The sequence below is a fragment of the Octopus bimaculoides genome, chromosome 2 (genome assembly GCF_001194135.2).
Source record: "Octopus bimaculoides isolate UCB-OBI-ISO-001 chromosome 2, ASM119413v2, whole genome shotgun sequence".
Classification (NCBI taxonomy): Eukaryota; Metazoa; Mollusca; class Cephalopoda; order Octopoda; family Octopodidae; genus Octopus; species Octopus bimaculoides.
Window position 1 is genome coordinate 115,149,060 of NC_068982.1, and position 23,997 is coordinate 115,173,056.

At 37.3% G+C, this 23,997-nt stretch overlaps 1 protein-coding gene across 2 annotated transcripts in view; it reads left to right on the forward strand.

Moving 5' to 3' along the window:
* Positions 1 to 23,997, forward strand: part of LOC106881129 (serine-protein kinase ATM) — an 88,567-nt gene that overhangs the window by 63,424 nt on the left and 1,146 nt on the right. For both annotated transcript variants that reach the window (XM_014931398.2, XM_014931399.2), the window contains exons 45-59: positions 2,363 to 2,530; positions 3,472 to 3,600; positions 4,125 to 4,327; positions 7,146 to 7,359; positions 10,197 to 10,304; positions 10,885 to 11,031; positions 11,890 to 12,031; positions 12,480 to 12,562; positions 13,246 to 13,386; positions 14,267 to 14,383; positions 15,302 to 15,451; positions 15,848 to 16,007; positions 19,989 to 20,075; positions 22,295 to 22,409; positions 23,536 to 23,735. In XM_014931398.2, the coding sequence (XP_014786884.1) occupies positions 2,363 to 2,530; positions 3,472 to 3,600; positions 4,125 to 4,327; positions 7,146 to 7,359; positions 10,197 to 10,304; positions 10,885 to 11,031; positions 11,890 to 12,031; positions 12,480 to 12,562; positions 13,246 to 13,386; positions 14,267 to 14,383; positions 15,302 to 15,451; positions 15,848 to 16,007; positions 19,989 to 20,075; positions 22,295 to 22,409; positions 23,536 to 23,735 (2,164 nt within the window). The remainder of the gene's footprint in view (positions 1 to 2,362; positions 2,531 to 3,471; positions 3,601 to 4,124; positions 4,328 to 7,145; positions 7,360 to 10,196; positions 10,305 to 10,884; positions 11,032 to 11,889; positions 12,032 to 12,479; positions 12,563 to 13,245; positions 13,387 to 14,266; positions 14,384 to 15,301; positions 15,452 to 15,847; positions 16,008 to 19,988; positions 20,076 to 22,294; positions 22,410 to 23,535; positions 23,736 to 23,997) is intronic.

Consider the following 23,997-nt stretch of genomic DNA (forward strand, 5'->3'; position numbering starts at 1 on the left):
CTCTCAGCTCACCTGTTCCCAAGGTACTTCATGCATTCTAACATTACACATCCAGTAGAGCTTGCTTAATTATTTCCAACTTTTGATCATCCTCTGTATTGAATACCTACATCTTATTATGTAGTATTACATTTCATGCACAAACATCATACAAGCTACTCTTTGCTCAAAAAAAGAATCTCTTTATCAGCAAAGGTAATAGTGCATTGAGAATATTAATACTAATAATATCTATCATAAACCATGAAGCCAGAGATTTTGGAGCAGGGTATAATTGACTGAATCAACTTTAGTATATGACTGGTGCTTATTTTATCATCCCTCTCCAAAGATGAATAGTAACATCACCCTTAAAACATAGAATTAATGAAACTAATTAATGTTGGAAGATATGTTTCAGCCCCTTCATTATGCCAATGACAGAAGTTTTTAATATTATTATTAATATTGGTGCTGTCATTAGGATGTTGCAATGTCAGAAACAGTGGCTGTGGTATTTAGTTACGTTCCTTCACATTTTGAGTTCAGTTCTCAGAGGCCACCTTTGCCTTCCATCCTGCAGAAAGCAATAAAATTAAGCACTAGTAGAGTACTGATATCAAATAAATTGATTGTTCCTCTACATGAAGCTAGGAATCATTGTTACTCTTTTTTATTTTAGTCATCTTATGTTTATTATGTGCTTTCTCTGTACAACTTAATGTATATCTATTGTCTTGGGTATTTGCAGTGTTTGGTTTTTGTTTTATATTGCCCTAAAAGTATTATGTGTAATATATATGCAATGTCTTGTATTATTTTCTCTTTGTTGCATATATGTGTAAGTCCTGAGGTTTTGATCATGTGATTTTCTGCTTATTTTAAATCATTCCCAAGGTTGCTGGCACTGTTGTTGTTATTTGCTTTATGGTATGATGATACACTATTTTTTATGTTCACAGCTTTTCATCTCTCCGAATCGATTCAGACAAACAAATCACCAATTCTCGTAAAAAAATCTTTTTAGCTTCAGCAATCTTCCTTCTCTTATTTGCAGTTGATACAAACTAATGAGGACCCCTCTATTCAACCTACTTGAAATAGTAGCCAAATATTCATCATGCCCTATTATTTTCAAAAAGAAAAGGATACACTGGATAGTGTTTTTATAGATACATTATTTCTGAATAAAAAGAGACCAGAAGATCGTAATTGGAACATTTTTGATCATGTTTCTACTCAATCAAAGCTGACCTGGTGTTAAGCAACAATAACTTGGTTTTTATTATCATCATCACATACATTATTTATTGTTGTTGTTGTTGTAGCCAGATAGATAAAGTGTTTCCAATTTAGTCTTAACTTTAGTTTTGATTCTTTGCTGGAATTATTTTGCATTCATTATCAACAATAGTACTCAGAAATACATTAACATCATGTCTCATTAAATCTCGTCAATCAGCCTCTTAAATTACTGTCCTAAATCATCATTTTTACCAGATTAACAAATCTGTATTAGCTTCTCTCTCTTTTGAGACCATACCAGCGCAGTCATTTCTCATGTACTCCACATCTAATGCTTCTTATGTCCAACTTTTCTCTCATTCTGAGTTCAATTCCAAGCAATAATAATAATAATAACAATGATAATAATAACATCGAAAAATACCTTAGGAATGAGAACCCAGGTTCGAAATTTCCCCAACACACCTGATGAAGGCTGGAGGGTATATCAGCTGAAATGTGTTAACAACAAACAAGATGAGGACAAATATCTGTCAAATATAAATAATGTAAACTAACTTTCTCCCTAATTAATTGGGCTATGGGCTATGACCCTCTCTCTGACTCCCATCACCTGATCCAACAATTTGATACCTCTGTAATTATTCCTCTCTAATGTGTCACCTTTACCTTTGTAGCAGTTGACTATAGTACTGCTACTCCAGTCATTGGGCATGGCTCCTTCATGTATCACCTGGTTGACTATACAGGTGACATGATTTAAAGTTATATACACAATGTATCTCTGATACTGATAACATTTTTCTTATTTTATTCAGTAAGTTTTCTGGAAGGAGTGATGCCTATGGCTTATGCAAGCCCTTTGAGACTAGTGGGATTGATGTTTCGCTTAAACTGCTGCAAATCAATGACAGCAGAGACATATACAAGGAGGGGATTTCAAAGGGAATTGAATTTGTAGACTCTTTTGTTGTCTGTCTTCTCATCATATTTTCCTTTCCTGTTTCAAGATGCTCCTTAGCTGCTGTGGACAAGAACTCTTATTTACAAATACACTCTCAAAAACGCTCATGTAAGCAGAACTAGATACATACGTACACACACACTCATTAATATTCCTTTTATTGGATCTTTCTAGATTGCTGAACGTTGCCTCTACCTTCTGGATGAGTTAAAGAAGAAACACACATTGGAACAATCTGTAATTTTACAAACTGATTTTGAGAGAGCTAATTTTCTATGGAAGCGGGGTGAACAAACTGCAGCTAAGAATCTGATGAAGACTATCATCATACAGTTAGAGGGAGTATGTCAGTTTGTGTTCTCTTCACCCTTTCTGTCATTTGTATGGTGGTTGTTTAGTTATGGTTTCATATTACTGATATACAAATATCCAAACTTATAAAATCTACTCCTAACGTGTTCAAACCTTACCACAGCTGTTTTTTTTTTTTTTTTGTGACTTTAGACTAATCACAACATTACTTTCCTTATTTTGTATTGCCTTTGAGAATCTCCTATCCTCATTTCATATTGGAATGGTTTTTCTAGCAGCTCATATGATGAAAGAAATTTCTAAAGCCTAGCAGTAATGAACGAAGAAATGGTAGTTGAAGTGTTCTAGAGTTTAAAGATGGTCAATAAGGGACTTCAGTGTAGTCATTGAGGTGCCTTGATGTGGTCATAAAGATTATCAGAAGTCGTTAAGTGGATTTGATTGGATTAATAAAGAGTTTCAATGTGTTTAATAAAACACTTTGATTAGGTCTGTAAGGGATTCCAGTGAGATCTGTAAGGTATCTAGATATAAAAATATTTATTCTGTCTGTTCATACTGGCAAATATCCAAACTTATAAAATCTACTCCAGGAAACTTGACTGTAAATGAAAAACTTGTGCCATCAAGGATACAAAAGTTTGTAAATGTAGTGGATTGTATTAACAATTGGTAATAAGTATTTTTTTTTAAAGAAAACTTAGTACTAAATAAACTGGTAATTTTTTTCCAAGTCCATTCTGGATTGGAGTTAGGAACTGGTCATAGGACTATTGTTAGTGGTCCAAGTTCCCAAAGAAATTGTAACACAACACTGCAAACTAAAGAAGCACTCACCAATTTTATTATGCTGCCACCACTTACAGTAATTTTGTTTGATGCACCAATATGAAGTCATTCTACTCTGTAGTATGTTTTTATGACCACTTGAACAGTTTATTACTTTTTTTTTTTGTTCTTTCTTCCATTAGGATGCCACTGGAGTGGTATGTAGTGAAATTGCTCAACTTTATCCATCAGCACTGAATACCTATGGTAATTGGTTGGCTGAGACACGATCAGAGAATCCAAAAGTTATTATGCAGTTTTATCTTGCTAAGGTAAGAACATCAAAAATAACTTCCTATAATTATATCAATTCCCATGAATTGTCTTTGTACCATCAATTTTTCATACCCTGTGTCTCTGCTCCACTAAAGTGCCAACTGGCAGTATTAAAGTTTCCTTTACAATATCAACCTGCATCATTAACTTGTCTATTAGCACTGTTAAGTGCCACCTACCTAACCCATGAGTGCCTTCAGTAGAGTCCACTCTGATGATGTAAGCATTTGTCTCCAATCTGAGGATAACTACCTCATATTTTCCAAAAGCCTTGAAAAGCATAATGATTGCTGCTTTTCTTCATGTGATAAACCTTTAAAAAAAAAACTGTATGTGACACAATTCAAACACTGGACACGACACACTTCAGTTAAGTTTGAGACTACACTGCAAATAGTATTCACACTTCATTCTTCATTGAAAGAGATGTTGCATTAATCAGAACATGTTACCTCTTGTTTTCTGTCTATGTTGCTGTTATGGTTTTTCTAATGTATGTCCTTTATTGTCCAATTCATAGGCTGTCTCAAAGCTGCAAGATACAGAATCTACCAAAAGCAATGTTGCTATTGAAGCACATGCCTCTCTAGCAAACTATGCACACCAACAATACCGCAATATTAGAAATTACATGAACTCCAAGGATTTTGGAGTGAAGAAGGACTTGATGAAGGATGCACAAAGAGATGTACGGGAACTGTGTAACCTGGAAGGTAATGTGAAGTAAGTAAACTATACTAGCATCACTGTCATTATCATTGTTATTATTATCATATCTTATCATCATCATCATCATAGAAATAAAGAAATAGAGAATTACAATTACAATTATACAATCATAAGAACAAAATGGAAGGTAAGTAGTATATATAAAAAAAAATAATATAAGAAATAAAAAACTAAAAGCAACATTGAATTCAAAATTAAAACAATATCGACCCGTAACAGCAGAGTGGGATGATAACACTAGAGGCATGTAATTGCCTTTCCATTAATCATTTATAATATTCCAGTTTTACAATAGTCCTGGCAAAGAAACTGCAGTTTAGCTAAACAGAATATGTCAGATTGAGGCTGCACCCTACTACCACAATGACCATTCGTATTCATAAGCATAAGGTCATAAACATTTGTACCATCATTAGCAAAGATGTTTGAAGATGATTTAGCATATAACTGCAGGAGTGTGTAGGCAGGTTGAATCTTATTGCAATAATAAACATGTTTATGTGATCTTTCATATGTTGCTTTAGTTACTGGTTCATGTGGAGTATTTATATTTCTATTTCATTATTTTGTTAATATGTCATCATCATCATCATCATCATTGTTTAACGTCCACTTTCCATGCTGGCATAGGTTGGGTGGTTTGACTGAGGACTGGCAGGCCAGATGGCTGCACTAGGCTCCAATCTGATCTGGCAAGTTTTCTACAGCTGGATGCCCTTCTTAACACCAACCCCTTCAAGAGTGTAGTGGGTGCTTTTATACGTTCCAGCGGCATGGGAGCCAGTCCTGTGGCACTGGCATTGACCATGCTCAAATGGTGCTTTTTACATGCCATCGGCACAGGTGCCAGTCAGGTGACACTGGCATTGGTCATCCTTGAATGGTACATTTTATGTGCCACCAGCACAGGCGCCAGTCAGGCGGCACTGGCATTGGGCATGCTCAAATGGTGCTTTTTACATGTCACCGGCATGGGAGCCAGTCAGACGGCACTGGCATCGGCCATGACTATGATTTCACTTGGCTCAACAGGTCTTTTCAAGCACAGCATATTGCCCAACGATTGAAGGGTGCTTTTAAATGGGCCAGTTATGCGACACTGGCATTGACCATGGCTACGATCTCATTTGGCTTGCCAGGTCTTCACAGCATATCTCCAAAGGTCTCAGTCGCTTGTCATTGCTTCTGTGAGGCCCAACATTCGCAGGTCGTGCTTCACCACCTCATCTCATGTCTTCCTGGGTCTACCTCTTCCACATGTACCCTCCACTGTTAGGGTGTGACACTTCTTCACACAGCTGTCCTCATCCATACACAACACATGACCAGTGCAGTCGTCTGTCATGCACACCACATCTGATGCTTCTTATGTCCAACTTTTCTCTCAGGGTGCTTACACTCTGTCGTGTATACACACTGACATTAAACATCCAGTGGAGTGTACTAGCTTCATTTCTTTCAAGCCTATGCATGTCCTCACCAGTCACATCCCATGTTTCACTACCGTGTAGCATGACTGTTCAAACACATGCATCATACAGTCTACCTTTCACTCTGAGCAAGAGGCCCTTTGTTACCACTAGAGGTAGGAGCTCTCTGAACTTTGCCCAGGCTATTCTTACTCTAGCAGCTACACTCTCAGAGCTTCCACTCCTGTTACTGACTTGGTCACCTAGGTAATGGAAGCTATCAACTACTTCTAGTTTTTTCCCACTCCATGTGATGGAGATGGTTTCTGTACATCTTTGGTATTTATTGCCCCTGTGTGTCTGTCACACATGAAAACTATCTTCCCATTTAATCTTCTTTTGCTATTGCTGCACCTCATATGTGTCAATAGCTTTCACCAGGTACATCTTCTGGAGTTTCTACCTATGCCTTTTCTACAGATCGAGCAGCGCCACCTACTTGAAGGGATTTGTGATTTGTCTGCCTTTCTACTTACTAAGACTTTGGTTTTTGCTTAGATTGACCCTAAGGCCCTTTGATTCTAGACCTCGCTTTCACACCTGAAACTTTGTCTCTAGTTTTGGTAGTGACTCAACTATTAGAGCAAGGTCATCAGCATAGAGGAGCTCCCAGGGGAAGCTTGTCTTGAATTCTTGTTATTGCCTGGAGGACTATGATGAATAAGAGAGGACTGAGGACTGATCCTTGGTGGACCCCTACTTCTACCTGGCACTCTTCACTATACTTGTTGCCAAACCTCACCTTACTGACTGCATCCCTGTACATGGCTTGTACAGCTCTCACCAACCACTCATCTATCCCTAGTTTCCACATTGACCACAAGATAAGGGATTGGAGTACTCTGTCAAAGTCTTTCTCCATGTCAACGAAAGCCAAGTACAGAAGTTTATCTTTGGCTAGAAATTTCTCTTGCAGCTATCATCACCATCATCATCTTCATTGTTTAGCATCTGCTTTCCATGCTGGCATGGGTTGGACGGTTTGACTGAGGTCTGGCAAGCCAATGGGCTACACCAGGCTCCAGTCTGATCAGGCAATGTTTCTACTGCTGGATGCCCTTCCTAATGCCAACAACTCTGAGAGTGTAGTGGGTGCTCTTTATGTGCCACCAGCACAGGAGCCAGTCAGAGGGCACTGACATTGACCATGTTCAGATGAGGCTTTTTATGTGCTACCAGCACAGGAACCAGTCAGGGCACTGGCATTGACCTCATTTGGATGGTGCTTTTTACATGTCATCGGCACGGGAGCCAGTCAGGGGACACTATAGCTATTCTTCTGGTAAGAAAATATAGCTGCTTTTTCTATAGCTACAGAAATATGTCTCCTTTGCAAATTGCAGCAACAGGTTTGTGTCCACCCTCCAGCGTCAGTCAGCCATTGATGAAGCAGAAGTGTCAGCTGCAACAGAAGACTGTTACAAGTTCCTCCAGAAAGCCATTGTAAATTTCATCAAATGTCTTCACTTTGGTGACCATCATGATATTCACATATTTACATTTGTTTCTCTTTGGTTTGACAATGCTCGATCTCCAAATGTCACAAAGCTTCTACGGGTGAGTAGTAAACATTTCCAGTTTGTTCTGTTGAATGAATTCTAAAGAAAAATGTAAATTTTTTTTTTCTTTTTCTGTCTTTTGGTGTATAGAGATGTAACCTATGAGATTAAACCTAAAGCCTGCTTTCTTTTAGCATCACGATAAAGTGCTTCCAGTGTATTTTATATTGTGGTGGATGAATGAGCAAAGTCATTTTAGGCTTGAGAAGACTTAGTCTTGTCTTGGCAGGGACTTCACATCCTTTCTGGTACTGATGCTTTAGAAAAAATGTGTTTGATGGAGGGACAGAAACTTTGTAGAGTTCAAGAGGGTCCTTTAGTCTTGTCTTGTTAAGGATATGATGATCTCTGTAGTGCTGATGCCATGAAAAAACACACCCAGTAAACTCTGTAAAGTAGTTGGTGTTAGGAAAGCATCCAGTCATAGGAACCATGCCAAATGAAATTTGATGAAAGAGGCAAGGTCTCTTAGCTTTCTCTTGGAAAACAGTAACCAAAACAAATTTGGGCTCTGTTGGACTGTCTGACCCATACCAACTTGGAAAATGAACATAAGAGAAAATGATGAATTATTTATGAATTAATAATTCACTTAGATCAATTTCAGCTCATTTCATCAATACATGTACACAACTAAGATTTGTGCAGTTGTACCAAGAGTAGCAAATTGGTTGAATCGTTAGAGCATCAGACAAAATGCCTTGTGGTATTTCGCTACATCTCTTTACATTCTGGGTTCAGATTTCACTGAGGTCAACTTTGTCTTTCATACCTCTAAGTTTTGATAAAGTAAGTAGTAGACAAGTCCTGGGTCTGATTTAACCAACTACCCACTCCTCCAAACTTTCAGGGCTTGTGTCTGTGTTACAAACAGATTTGTTATTATTAGACAGAGTCATTGAAATATTGGACAAAATGCCTTGCTGTATTTGTTGAAGTTGTTTTAATTATCTAAAATGTATTATAGAATTCCTCTCTCGTGTAAATACAAGATTAACGTGTTAAGGTGAAAATATTTATCTTTTGAAATATTTTCACACCATAACTTTTTATGAAGATGATTTCATGAGCACTGAGAAACAAAGTATATAATATTTGTCCACTGGTCGATGACTAGAAGAGGTATTTCATATATAGACCAACAGATGTTTGATATATAGATCAACAGACATTTGGGATAGACTAATAGGTATATGGTATATGTTCCAGCAGATATATGATATATAGGATAAAAGATCCCCTTCGGTCATGAATGACCATAGGATTGCACCTAAAAAGTTACCCTCCAAGGCACAAGTCCAGGCAAAATTGTTTATGGAAGACCAGCAGTCTCTCACATACCAGCCTTCTCTCTCCATGACCCTGATGCTGTCCAAGGGAAAGGGAAAGGCAAATACAGCTTGGCACCATTGACATTACAACTCATTTCTACTGGTCAATGACCATAAGAGGTATTTCATATATAGGTCAACAGATATGTGATATATAGATCAATAGACATTTGAGATATAGACTAATAAATATATAGTATATGCTCCAGCAGATATATGATATAAAGACTAACAAGTATGCAATATGTAGACCTGTTTGTGATATATAGCTCAACAGACATTGGGATATTGACCAACAGATATGCTGTATATATTAACCAACAAATATCATCGTCATCATCATCATCATCATTTAACGTCCGCCTTCCATACTAGCATGGTTTGGATGATTTGACTGAGGACGGGCAAACCAGATGGCTACACCAAGCTCCAATCTGATTTGGCAGAGTTTCTACAGCTGGATGCTTTTCCTAACGCCAACCACTCTGAGAGTGTAGTGAGTGCTTTTACGTGCGGCACGAAGGCCAGTCAGGCGCTACTGGCAGTGGCCACGCTCAAAATGGTGTATTTTACATGCCACCTGCACAGGAGCCAGTTCAGTGGCACTGGCAACGACCTCGCTCGAATGTTTTTTCATGTGCCAGTAAAGCGACGCTGATAACGATCACGCTCAAATGGTGCTATTTACGTGCCACTAACACGGAAGCCAGACAGCTGCTCTGGCAATGATTACGCATGGATGGTGCTCTTAGCGCTCCACTGGTACAGGTGCCATCACGATTTAGATTTCACTTGCCCCAACAGGTCTTCGCAAGCGGAGTTTAGTGTCCAATGAAGGAAAGGTACGCATAAGTGGGCTGGCTATTTTCCTGGCAGAGGCCTCGGATTATGGTCTCACTTGGCTTGATAATCCAATATACATATCATATATAGATAAATGGACGTGGTATATGGGCTAACTGACATGATATATAGACCTAAACTATCTGTAATATATAAACCAACATACTTTAAGATAATCATCAAGTCATAGGCACCTCTCAGTGACTTTCTAGGTAAGGCATCTACAAAGTATTTAAGGAGGAGTTTCTTGTTACCTTCCTCTGGCCCTTTGGAAGACTTGAATTCAGCATTGCATATTAACAAAATATTCGTTAGTTACAGTGCTCATGCTATATCTGTATGTTGTATCAACAGTCTTATGGTCTGAATCATTGGGAGTATTTTGGACATACGCACTATTTAATGTCTCTACCAGAAATGTCCTATCTACCATTCAAACAGAATATCAAGTTTGTCAGGTGTCACTTTGTCAGTCAGCATTGAAAAGCCTTTAACAACTTGTAAATGTTCATATTCATCACTTGAAAAGTGGAGGTTACTTTCAGAAATTAATAATTCCTGAAGATTTTGCTTTTGTACTTTATCCAGTATCTGTGACTCCTATTTAACTACACAAACATTTTGATGTTTCAAACATTGTGTTCTGATTGATTTATTGCAGAAATATAAAATAACTTGTGTGAAAACTTGTAAATTCCTTCCTTTGATGTACCAACTTGCTGCTAGAATGGACTCACATGAAACACCATTTCAGATATTACTGAACGAGGTACATCTGTCTGAGTTTTTTTTTTCACAGTTTTATATCCATTTTATGTTATATATATGTGGGATGTGGTTTTGTTTAACCCCAGGTCAACCTATCAAATGGACCTAAGTTCAAAGTGATCCAACCATAATCATCTTATCTTTTGTGCAGACACAATGATTCTTAGTTTGCATTATCTACATTACTATTTTAATACGGTAGAATAAGATTTGGCTGTTAATTCTGGCAGGTCAAAAACTCTACAAAAGTTCCCTTGTGGACCTACCTATCCTATGTGGTCGATACTGTTGCTGTTTAGCCCCAAGCTGTGGTCCCAGTCAGTGGCGTATCATCTGTAAGTATTCTATCTATTAATCAAACAACATGTATCAAAGACTAGATTATGTAGGGTGAGATTTGAGAGAAACTTAGCTAGCTGTTGAGTGATTATGTAGTGCCCATGTTAGATCATGTGTCAGACGTGACCTGCTACAAATTCCATCCTAACGTTATAAAGTACTATACACACAATACAACATTTTATTCTTATTGATGTATTTACTGTGTTTTTATCTTTATGTCATCTCTTTATTTTATCCAGATCTTAAGTAAAGTGACACAAGACCATCCTCACCATGTCCTCCCTATTATCATGGCATTAGCCAACAGTCATGAAGATAGTCAGTATCTGCAAGTATTTAAGAAAAAGACTGAAACTCATACTGATGGGGAAGGTCTCAGTTATCAGGTGAGATTTTCTTTTTTCTTCTGTAAACTCTTCAGTGAATTACCACACCACCTTGTATAGGTGTTGAGGTTGCTCTATGACCAGTCCTCAAATCTGGGGGTTAATTCTTCTGCTCTGTAAAAACATTTTTTTACCAAGAAAAGATTAATAGAAAATAAAACAAGCGAGGCTCTTTACATACTACACTGATGGCATCCTATGATCCCAGGTTACAAAAGCGATGATACTCTTCACACAAGGTCTCACATTTTTGCTGTCCAATTATGCAACAGACAGTCTTGATTTTCTGGGAACTTTAATGACTAGGATTGTAATTCCTTTTAAGAAAGCTTGATGACAATCTGTGATTCAAGAGACAGTAAGATTAACAAAAGGAGGAAGACAGCTGTGTGAGACAGGTCTGATTGAAGAGGATATATAGGTAATTCAAGGGAGTATTTGTAATTATAGTAGTGGTGGAAGAGAGAGAGGAAATAGCATATCTGGAGGGAGGCAGAGGAAGCAGTGTTTTATTGATAGATTCTTTGTCAATCAACTAAATGGTCTTTTGTGGTCATCAAAGATGTTTTGTGCCACAACAGCACTATCACTATCCTAGATATGTGAACTGTACTTGAATTCTTACTTGAGCTTTGTTTTGTGTACTGTGCATTTGTGTGTGTGTTGGTGGGGTATTAAGAAGTGTGTCCTGCTATAGAACCCAAGCTCCATTCCAAAAATGATACTATGAGGCTATCAGGGCAAACAGAATAAGAACTGACTCAGACAGAGGTGACCTGTCAGACGCATGCCAGCATGGAAAGCAGATGTAAAATGCATGATTTATTTATTTATTCATTTATTTTCCTATTTTCCCAGAACCGTGTAAATGCTGCTAAACAGTTGCTGACTGAACTGTCCAAATCTAAAATTGGAGATTGTGTAAGGGAGATGATGGATTTATGTAAAGCCTATATCGAACTGGCCTACTTTGATGTTCAGAAATACAAGACACAAACAGGTAAGACTTTCAAAAACCATTTTCAGATTTATCCCTCCCTGGTGTTTATTTACTGGTCTAACCAGATCCTCTAACTAGCTGTGATTAACTCTTAAACTGGTAACCATCCTATAACTGGCTGTGACCAAATTCTATAGCATGCTATTACTAGATCCTATAACTGGCTGTGATATAATAAATACAACTGAATGAAACGTCTTTACTACCACACTACATACCACACAACATATCCTTATTAGCAGACTGTGGCCTAGATGACATGACCTCACTGCCACTCGCAGAAAATTTTAAAGTTCATCTCTTTCATTAATTCATTACTTATTATCAGAGAAAATTTGAAGACCCCCTTGTCTTTTATAGAAAACTCTTTCTGTCCATAGACCTTCCCCCACCACATATTCTATATTTCTCTCAGTTGTTTGTCTAATGGTTCTTTTCTTTCATCCAGGTGCTTTATCTTTACCTAACTCCTTAGAACTTAACAAACAGAAACAACTCCATCATGTTGCTGTGGCAACAGCATTTATCCCAGTGAGTATTTTTTAAGAGATTCTTTCAAATCTTCACATCACTTACTGCCATATGTAACATTTTGTGGTCCCACTGGTTTCATCTTTTGAAAGCTGGTTCATTTTCCACCTTGTCCTATACTTTTTTATTTTCCATCAGCCATCATATAACTGTTTCCAATTCGTTATCTATGACATGTGGGTGTTGCAGAATAATGATTGCAGGTAGTGGTGGTTTTAGGAAAGATAATTATAGGAATTTGGTGGAAAAAAGAAGCATTGTAAGAGTGTGAGAAATGATGGTGAAAGTAAAAGAGTACTGTACAAGTGATGGTGGGAGTGAAGTTACTGTTGGGTTTAACGGTAGGAGAAATGTAGGAGTGATAGTAGAAATGAGAGATTACCATAGGGTATGGTGAAAGTGAGATTACTGTAGGATGATGATGAGAGTGGGAATGAATGTAGGATGATAATGGAGCTTGGGAATGAATGTGAAATAGTAGAAAGGGTAGATAGTACAAAAAAGAGAATGGAAGCCCACACACTGATCTTTGACCCAATCCTTCTAGATGATTTGTGAAGATAGTTTGGTTGTATAAGATAAATGGCTGATTGAAACTTTTAAAAATTTAATGGCAAATTTTCAAAGAGTTATGAATCTTGTAATCCTCATGCGTACTTTACCATTCCTTATGTGTGATTTAGGTGCAGCCTGATGGCAACTATTCAGACATTCCATATATCATTGGCTTTGACAACACTTTCAAGTTAGCTGGTGGCATCAATTTACCAAAAATCATCCAGTGTCATGGATCCAATGGAAAGAAATACAAGCAGCTTGTTAAGGTAAAAAAAATAATGAATTCTTATAACAGCACAAGGACACAAATTTATAAGGGAGAGTTACAGTTGATTAAAATCAAGTGCACCACCTACAAAAGTCATACTGATTTCACTGGCTCTAAATAGATAAAACGTGAAGTTCTCAAATTTGAACTCAGAATATAATGGGACATAACCAAATATCTTGATTTTATTCAATGCTCTACTCCAATGCCACTCCACTGCTTTATTAAAGCTATATTGGAAATTGAAGTAGGCATTTCAGTCTCCACAAGTATGGTTTGGCATTCAGATCTCACGAACATCAACTTAGTTTTCCATTCCACATCATCTTCATTATCATCATCATCATCACCACTACCAGCAGCAGCAGTATAATCGCTGTTGTCATCATTATCATCATCAGATCACATCATCATAAGTGTTTCCATGTCAGTATATGTCACACAAATCTACAATACTTCTCTTCAAATATTTTGAGCTTATGTCTTCTTATTTGTCTTTACACAAACACTGGGTCTATAGTGATACTGACTTACCACATACTGTCACATATACGTTATAAATGAGGTGGTACCGACCTCTTACATACTATTACAATATATATTCTATGTGTAAGGCGGTGAGCTGGCAGAAACGTTAGCATGCCGGGCAAAATGCTTAGTGGTATTTCGGCTGTCTTTACGTTCTGAGTTCAAATTCCACCGAGGTCAACTTTGCCTTTCATCCTTTTGGAGCCAATAAATTAAGTACCAGTTGTGTACTGGGACGATCAAATCAACTGGCTCCCTCCCCAAAATTTTGGGCTTTGTGCCTAGAGTAGAAAACAATATATGTTGTATGTGTGATTGGAGCTAAGTTGTTAATAAACTTTTAATTACAGGGACGAGATGACCTGAGACAAGATGCTGTTATGCAGCAAGTGTTTGGTTTAGTAAATGAACTTCTTAACAATGACCCAGATGCTCACAAAAGGCAGTTAAAGATCCGTACTTACAAGGTAAGATTTTATCAGCTAGATCACAGTCAAGAAGTAAAACTTCAAGTGAACTCTAACTGCCCAATAGTAATATCTTCACTGTACATATATTTTATCAATTCCACATCTAGTGTCTCTAAAACAGTGTGGTACTTTTGTTTGCTCTATGAAATTATCTAACATATTTTGTACTATGTTTATCGTATCATTCTTGCAATTTCTGCAATGACATTGGTCCAGCTTTGTATTAGTATTTTCCCTTCACTTAGATTGCTATATGATGAGTAATGACTTGACCTGATCTGCACCTTTAAGAGAACATATCAGTATATTCTACCACAGTCTGTATTATAATGTTGTTTTAATAGGTGCAGTTGTGGATGTGTGTTTAAGATGGTTGCTCCCCAGTCACATGGTTTTGAGTTCAGTCCCAGTGTGTGTGTATCCTTGTCTTGATGTCACAGAATAATTGAACATGAGCGTCACTGTCATACTACAAGTTGTGTCATTCATTTTCAATATTCTGCAAGAACATGTCTAGCCATGGAGAAATATTATCTTGCTAGAAACACATGAGGATTGGTGAAAGGAAGGACACCCGGTTGTAGAAACCCTGCCTCAATAAACTCTGTCCAACCCATGCAACCATGAAAAAGTGGACACTAAAATGATGATGCTGTTATATGCACATTAGTCAAATGATAAATGTGTATGAAATTAAGTGGGGTTGTTCCAGTATTTTGCAGCAGTTGCCTTAATAGGTTATATTAAGATCAGCTTAGACCTGCCATCATTTACTAAAATGATAGTAGCAAGAGAGTTATGGCCCCAAGCTCTTTTCCTTCAACTTATACTTTTTTACCAACTTTAATGTATCTTTCTTCTTAAGATCTCGAAACACTTGCTGGTAAGACATTTCTTTAATAATTGTCGTTTTAGGTAATTCCATTGTCACAAAGGAGTGGCCTCCTGGAATGGTGTGAAGGAACTCAGCCCCTGGGAGAATATCTTGTTGCCAAAAATAAAGGAGCTCATCAAAAATATCGACCTAAAGATTGGACAGTTGGAGAATGTCGTCAGAATTTAACTGTGAGTCATTCAGTGGTTCAAATCAGCCAGTTTAGCTTTTCACTTTACAAGTTTCTTGTATAATCTGGGAAATTAAGCTATGAGAGACTAACACACACATTGGTTTGAATATTTATAAATATGTGTTGCTCTTCTTGTTATCATTAAAACAACTATATTTTACTCTCCCTTCCAAAGACATTTTACTGCATCTTGTCTCAGAACAGGATACTTAACTTGACATGGAATAGGTTCCAGATTTTTTGATGGAAACTACTTGTGATAGACTGGCACTTAATCCAGAGTTATAATTATCTCTCATTCATATTAAACTGTAACACCAAAGCTAAACACTGACTGTTATGACACCCTTGGTACTTCCTGGAGCTCTTAACATTTTTGTATATTCTCTTTCAGTCAGCAAGAACATTAACACAGAAGAGGGCTGCCTACACAGAAATTTGTCAACATTTTCATCCTGTGATGAGACACTTTTTCTTTGAAAAGTTCCTTGACCCAGTCCAGTGGTATGAATGTCATGTGGCATATATCAAAAGTGTGGCCACTAATTCTATTGGTGAGTTTTAATGTGAATGTTGGTGCATATTGATTTTTCTTTGTGGGGTACAGCTGATCACAAGGTCTCCAGCTCAAACATTACTACAGCTGTTGTATTCCATCTATGAGCAAGGAACATATCTCTACTCATTCTAGTCTACCTGACTGACAAAAGCTTGTGTCCACTACTAAATTCACAGTTCAGTGATTATCATTAGAAAGGGCAACTGGCTCTGTAATGAACTTTTAGCAAAAGCCAAGTTATGGTTTGACCAGGGCTGGTAAGCTGGAAGGCTGCACCAGACTTGAGTCTGATTTGGCATGATTTTCTACAGCTGGATGCCCTTCCTATTGCCAACCACTCTGAGAATGTAACAGGTGCTTTTACATGCCACCATCACAGGTGCCAAAGGACTCGGTCATTGCCTCCCTGAGGCCCAACACTCATAAGGAACTCAGCCACTTTGCCTCTGTGAGGCCCAACACTTGAAAGGTGCTCTTTATGTGCCATCAGCATGGGTGCCAGTTAGGTGACACCAGCATCAGCCATGACTATGATTTCACTTGGCTTGATGGGTCTTCTCAAGCACAGCATATTGCCAAAGGCAAATTACAATGTGCTTAATGATAACTTTCTGTACCATGTCATATTGCTGACTCCCATATTTTTGCTAAATGGAACTCTTTTTTTCTTCAGTGACATTCTTCACTAAAAGCCATTAAATGATGATAATGAATATGAAAGTTGACAGGATACATGTTCAAATAACTAGACAAATTAAATTTTGGTTTCATTCTAGAATGTCATAATGAAGAAAGTCAACAGTGTACAAAAAGATTCTGAAGGCAGTATTTTGTTTTGCTAAGATAAAATAATTTATTTTTATATCCTTTAAGAATGCTGAGCAATTGTGTGAAAAAGGATTTAAAAAAAACATTAGACCTCAGTTTGAAGGAAATATAGTGAAAGACATGAATGGATCACATATATTTTACTGGAGTTCAACTGCCATAAATATGAAGATGAATATTGATTCCATAATGTGGACATTAGTACTGCTAAAAGGACAAAATTCCCCAAGCCGGATATATTGATTAAATAAACTCTTTGCAGCAATAACTGAAATGTCATGTGAAGAACTGGTTATAGAAGAGTCAAAGTTGCTCAGAATAATTTAAATAACTTGTCAATCATTCTGGAAATATAACAGCCAAGGAAGCAAAATATATCACTTTCCATTTTTAGACGAAGCTGACAGAAGGAGGAGCTTCAAAGCAACATGGTTGATCGTCCAACGTACTAGCAGCAACTGAACTTACTTCTTATTTGAAGGCGTGTTCTAGCCTTGGATAGAAGTTGTTGCTTGAATCTGTACAATGCCAACTCTACCTGGTTAGCATCTGTCCAAGCACAACTAACTCACACCCCAGTGAAAAAATAGTTTTATCATGTCTCACTACAAACTGATCCAGCAAAAGCTATCCTTGTTCATGCTAACATGCAAAAATGGTGCTAAAAAAGTACATAGACCTGTTTATTACATCTAAGTATCCAATTCTAATGTCCATGTGTTCACTTGTTCTATTCCACTTAAATGAATGACTAATAGCACTGGTCAACAAAATTAAAACCAACTTTTTCAGATTAATTTTTCATGCTGATTTCAAAATTTCACTCCATTTGTATACAGCATGTATCAGTTTTTCAATAGATACATGCAAATATTTACATATTTGTATATATGAAATCATTAACATAATAAATAAGGACATATTTTTAGAAAGTAAATGTGTTACCTCTTTCAACTTCACCTGTGTGATTTTGGGAAACTTTTCTATAATGTACTCAAACCCTCTGGCATTTCTCTTCCCTAGTGTCTTTACAAAGTGTTTTATCAGTCCAAGCTTTATGTGCAAAGGAAGTAATAAGACATTACATAGATCTACAAGAGGTGTATTCTTGACGCTAGACAGTCCTGGCTGGTATGATGTTCTTGCCTGCCAGTTTGATTCCAAAAAATGTCTATTGGTTGCCCGACTATCCTATAGACACAAGAAACAACAGTATTTTGTGAGACCTGACTGCATTCCCATTAACATTCCAGTAACTTTCAAATCTCCACATATTTTCCATGAGTATCTTTCATAGGCAATGGCATGAAGTAAAAGTTCCATATTCTCATGATTCATGAAGATGAACAGAGTGTGCAATAAGAATGGAGGGCTTCAAATTACCATTATGGAGAAGTACAGCTGTTAAACTTCATTTTGAAGACTCAATAAACAAATGCCACTCTGCAGGATCATGATTTTGTGATAAACATTTGAAAAGTCCATCAATGTTACTGCAAAATCAAAGCGGGCCTTTAACAGAAAAACATGTTTGTGGAACTACATTTCTCTGCCGAAAATAAGTTATATGAACACTGTGCTCTAGTAGATACCTCTCCTTCAGTCTTAATACCAACAGTTCTGCTTTATCTTTTGAAAGGGATACATCTCTGACAAGGTCATTCAATTCAGCTTTGGAAAATTTCTGAAGTTCAAAGCTATCACCGTCAGCCACGTGACAGTCAGCATCATCATCTGATGTTTCAGTGCCATCATCTGGTGGAACTGGAATTAGCAGACTTCCATTATGAGGCACAGGTCTCATTGCAGAATCCAAATTGGGATACACAGTTTTGTGCTTATTCTTCATAGAAAATCCTGTGACATTTACTTAGCAAAAATAACAGTCATTAAAATGGTCTTTCGGCTCCCTCCATATCATTGGAATGTCAAAAGGCATGAACTTATGTCCACAGACATAACAATATACATCAGGACAATTTCTTGTAGCACTATAAAACAAGTAAGGAAATAGATATAAACGGTTATACTTGTATTGAATTTGAGATGATGAAATATTTCATCAGATGAATTATGACTGGACAATTTGAGATGTTGAAATACGTATTTCATCAGACAAAACTTTAATTGGTTAATCTAAGATGATGAAATATTGCATCTGAACTATGCAGCAATGAATAATGTAATTTATTTTCAAGGTATGTTTCCATGATGTAAATTAAATACATGCATACGCGTCATTAATTGGAATTTCTATATAATACATGAGCTAAAACCCCAAAACTTTCTCATCTTGAAAACTGTATGTGATGTCAAAAAACTAATTGTATATTTGAAATCAGTATTAAAAACTACACTAAGTACACCTTGACATATGCTTGATGAAAAATACTTGTTGACTAGTGTAGTTAATGAGGGTGGGAAGGCCTCTAAGCAGTAACTTGTCTTGTTAAAAATAACAGTGCCAAATCTCCTACAAATTACACCTTGCCAACTTTAAAAAGGAAATTGCATTGGATAATGTAATCCTAGAGACACTGTTTAAAATCAAGATGTGATGGTCATGGCAAGAATGTTTATGGTCATAAGTCTGCACAAATTATGGGCTGGCTTGGGGTTAAACACAAACAACTAAAATTATTTATTGAGTACTATAATTGATTAAAAGTCAAAGAGAAACATGCAATAATAATTAAGTTTTTAACCTCAAGAGCATTTCTACTATTTTTCATCCTCAAGTATGATGGGTTTGTAGTTCATAATTATGATAATAAAGCCACCATATTTATAAGTAGTACTCCTGGTGAAGCCACCATATTTGTAAGTAGTAATCTTGGTTAAAAAGCTACCATTTTTGTAAGTTGTGCTTCTGGTGATAAAACCACTATTTGTTGTTTATGACTTCCAATTCCTGAATACAACAAAACTCCTCCTTTGACCAAATGATAGAATAAAACAATCAACCTGACAATGACAACCACCACATAGCCATTACCACTACAACTACCACTAGCTCATATACTTCGTGGTTCCAGAGTCATCTTAACTCTATCTAGATATAAACTTACAAGTGCTGAGAGTGACACAATTCGGCACTTTATTTACTGTGTTATACTCCTGATGTTGTACTGTCAACTCCCTTTTTCAGTTGGTTACATCCTTGGATTAGGAGATCGTCATGTCCAGAATATTCTAATTGACTGTACAAAGGCTGAACTTGTACACATTGACCTCGGTGAGTATCCTTATCTTTCTCCCTCCCTCTGTCTCTTTCTCTCTTTCTTCCACTTTCTCTCTCTTGTCTTAACATACCATCACACCACCGTCATATATCAATAACTCCAGATATGTACATTGCTTCTACCTAAACCCTAACATGGTTTCTTCCATCCATCAGGCACCAGAAAAACTTTAGGGAAATCCAAAACCTCATCATCTTCAATGTAGGCAAAGAACAATAAGGGAGTCTGTGTGTTCATGTTTCACTGTGCCTAAGAAAAAGACATTTTGGTTACAGTTATGAGAACAAGTGTTGAGGGATGATAAGTCGGGAAGAATGAATGATAGATGACAACTGAAGAAAATGGGTAGGTGTGAGGGATGAGTAGTGAGTTGGGGGGGAGGTAGGGGAGAGGAGATGACTGACATTGCAAAAAAAGGGGTGGTGGAGAGCAGCAGAATAGTAATAATAATGATAATGATACAGTAGACAGAGGAACAAAGAGAGAGAGGATAAGAGAAGAGTAAGATGAGATGTTGGGTAAGTTGTAAGAGAGTTGAGCTGACATAGTGAATGGGGTGAGAGGGAGATGTATGGCGGTGGAGGAGGGAATTTGATGGCTCAGGAGGGTGATCAATGTAAAATATAGGCTTTAACAATGAAAGTTGTATAACAAGTGAAATGGTTCTGGGTAGTATCATAGTATCAGGAGTAAGTAGCATTGGGGAAAATCTGGTGAAATATGTAGTTCTGCACACATTTAATTACAGCAGCAGGGTAGTGCAGTTAGAGAGATGATAGTTGGTGGGAATGTCTTGAAGAGAAACTTGGATGGGATTGTCTTGAAGAGAAAATTGGAGTGGCTGTGCATATATATATGTATTGTACTTCCAGAATCTCACTTTCACGAAAGTGGGCAACTCTTCTTAGGAACCACATATCACCACTCATCCTAGTCTTTTGTCATCTCCTTCATCAGGTTCAAGGTCCTGAGATCAGCCTTCACCATTTCATCCCATGTTTTTCTGGGTCTCCCTCTTCCACACGCTCCATCTGCATTGCATGGACTTTCCTTGACAGCTGCCTTTATTCAGTTGCATCATATGTCTATACCAGTGCAGTCTTTTTTCTTGCTCACTAAAACTGATTCATCTTGTGCTCAGTTTTTTCAATACATTTATCATTTATGCACACTTATATCGCACATCCAGCCAAGCATGCTGGCTTGATTTCTTTCCAGTCTTTTCAGATCCTCTACGTTCAAGGCCTATGTCTTCTTACCATGCACTTATGCAGTTCTACCATTCATTCTAAGGGAAAAGACTTTTATTGCTAGTAGTGGTAGAAGCTCTCTGGACTTTCTTCAACCTGTTCTTACCCTGGCTACTATACTTTCAGAACAACTACCCTTCTTGCTAATTGCATCTCTTATTTAAGAAAGGCTATCAACTACTTCTAGTTCTTGTGTGCTCATGTGTACTGCTCCAGTACATCTTTGGCATATTAAGCTTACTTTCTATTAATCTCCCTCTAATTCCACACTACTTGTGTGTCCAAAGCTCACATCAGGTACATCATATGGAGTTTATACCTACCCATTTTATGTATGTCAAGCAAGGCCATTTCCCTAAAGATACCAGATCTTGTTTTCTTTCTTACTTACTAAAACCTAAATCTTTGCTGAGGCCACTTGATTATAGGTTTAACTTCCATGCCTGGAATTTTCTCTTTAACTTCACTGTAGATTCAGCTCTTAGAACAAGATCTTCAGCATGTAGGAGTTCCCATGGACAGCCAGTCTTAAACTCCTGTGATGGTCTGCAAGACTATGGTGAATAGGAGAGGACTGAAAACTGAAGCTTGATGAACTCTTACCATCATACTAAAATTGTCACTGAAATCATTGACTCACACTTTACTTACTGCATTCTTTGTACATTAGCTCGTACTGCGTTTGTAAGCCATTTGTCTACACCTAGTTTCTTTAGGGACCAGACTTCTCAACCTGATCCAGTAGCTTGATTCTTGTATAGTTGCTAAAAATAAGAACCATTTGGACATGTAAGGGACACAGTTTGTTTTCACAGTAAGCTGCAACTCTTACAATCTCTGTCACTAGATATACAGTTACCTTTAAACTCCAGATACATATACAACACCTTGAAACACTACTACAAACAGCACCCTATCATCATCATTACTACTAACACTAATACCATTGTAATTGTTTGCAGGAATTGCATTTGAACAGGGGAAGATATTACCAACACCAGAGACTGTACCATTCCGTTTGACCAGGGACATTGTTGATGGTATGGGTGTGTGTGGTGTGGAGGGTATCTTTAGAAGGTGAGTTGCATTTCAGTGTATGGTAGTGGAGTGCTTGATGCAGAGAAGATCAGAATTACTATCATTCTGTTGATCTTACTGCTAAGTTGCTCAAGTGATGGAGGGCAGGGACTATCTCATTTCATTTGATCAGAATAAGTCAAATCGCCCTTCAGTGAGTCTTTAAAATGAGGCATCACAGTTTATATACTGTAATAATAATTTTAGAATGATTCTGAATCACAAGGAGCATCCAGACCAGGACTCAGCTCAGACTTTTGTAAGTTCAGCAGATGAGAGATAAGTTTTCCTCTGGAATATAACTCTAGTCTATCACAAGGAACTTTCCCCACTGGAAGCCAATGAATCTCTTGTCTAACAGTATGTTGTTACTTTGCGGTCAGACAGATTTTACTTCCTGGTTGTACCTGCTTAGTCAAGTGGATTGTTGGTAACACACAGTAGACTGCACCATCAACCTGTTACCTACTTTTAGCCAGTGAATTGAACTGACAAAGCACAGAATAGTAGAACTAATTATGTCAATGATATAGGAACCTTTGGGCATTGAAACAAGTTGACAAATTATTCAAGAGTTTACCACCTATACTAGCAACCAAAATATGTTCCAAAACAGAATGAAGTTTGACCACAGATATTTTGTATGCATATATCTGGACTGTTAGTCATAGGTCTGTTGAAGTAATCATGGCTTTTGTAATACCTCCTAAATACCAAAACTTAAATCGAGACATCCAGAATAAAACGTTTCCCAGGTAATCTGATTGTTAATGGTGAACTGGGATAATATAGAATACAATTAATTCACAATCTCTGATGTCATGCATATAAAGTGAGGCAAGCAGAGTAATCTGCTTAGTCTAGAAGATTTGAACTCCAAAAATATGATCTGTAGACTTTTTAAACAACGGTGGCTCTAATAAGCCACTGGACTGTAAAGAGACCAGTACTGAAAGTTTCATCTTTATATATAGGACAGCTTTTCATCGCATTATTACTTTTTTATCTTAACATGATAAATGTTTTAACTCAACTGTTGTCTTCAATACTTGATCATCCATGTCCCTGAGTCTTTAAACAGGAAGTTCCACATTGCTGTGTAATCAATTTTCTGTCTATTTTGCAGGTGCTGTGAAAAAACCATGCTAGTTATGCACACAAACCAACAATCACTGATAACCATTCTGCAAGTTCTTCTCTATGATCCTCTTTACAACTGGACACTATCCCCTTCAAAAGCTAATCAACTGCAACAGTTGAAAGAATTGAAGAACAATCCAGTCTCACATGAAGACAACTTTGATGGAGTAAATGACAATGAACCAGGTAAGTTGCATGTTCCAGCTGTAGACATGAAAACAGTTCCTCATGAAGCATCATCCGTCAACTTGGGGATGGTAAATAAGGATGGTCCATGCAGCTATCATGTGGGTAGACTTGGGTGAACAGTAATGGTAGTTACTATATGAAGATGCCCCAGTGAACAAGGATGGAAAATTCTGGGGAGATCTTGATGAACAAAGATGGAACAGTTATGACATGGTGATGCTTTAATGAACAGGAATGGTACAGCTACAATGTAGTTGGT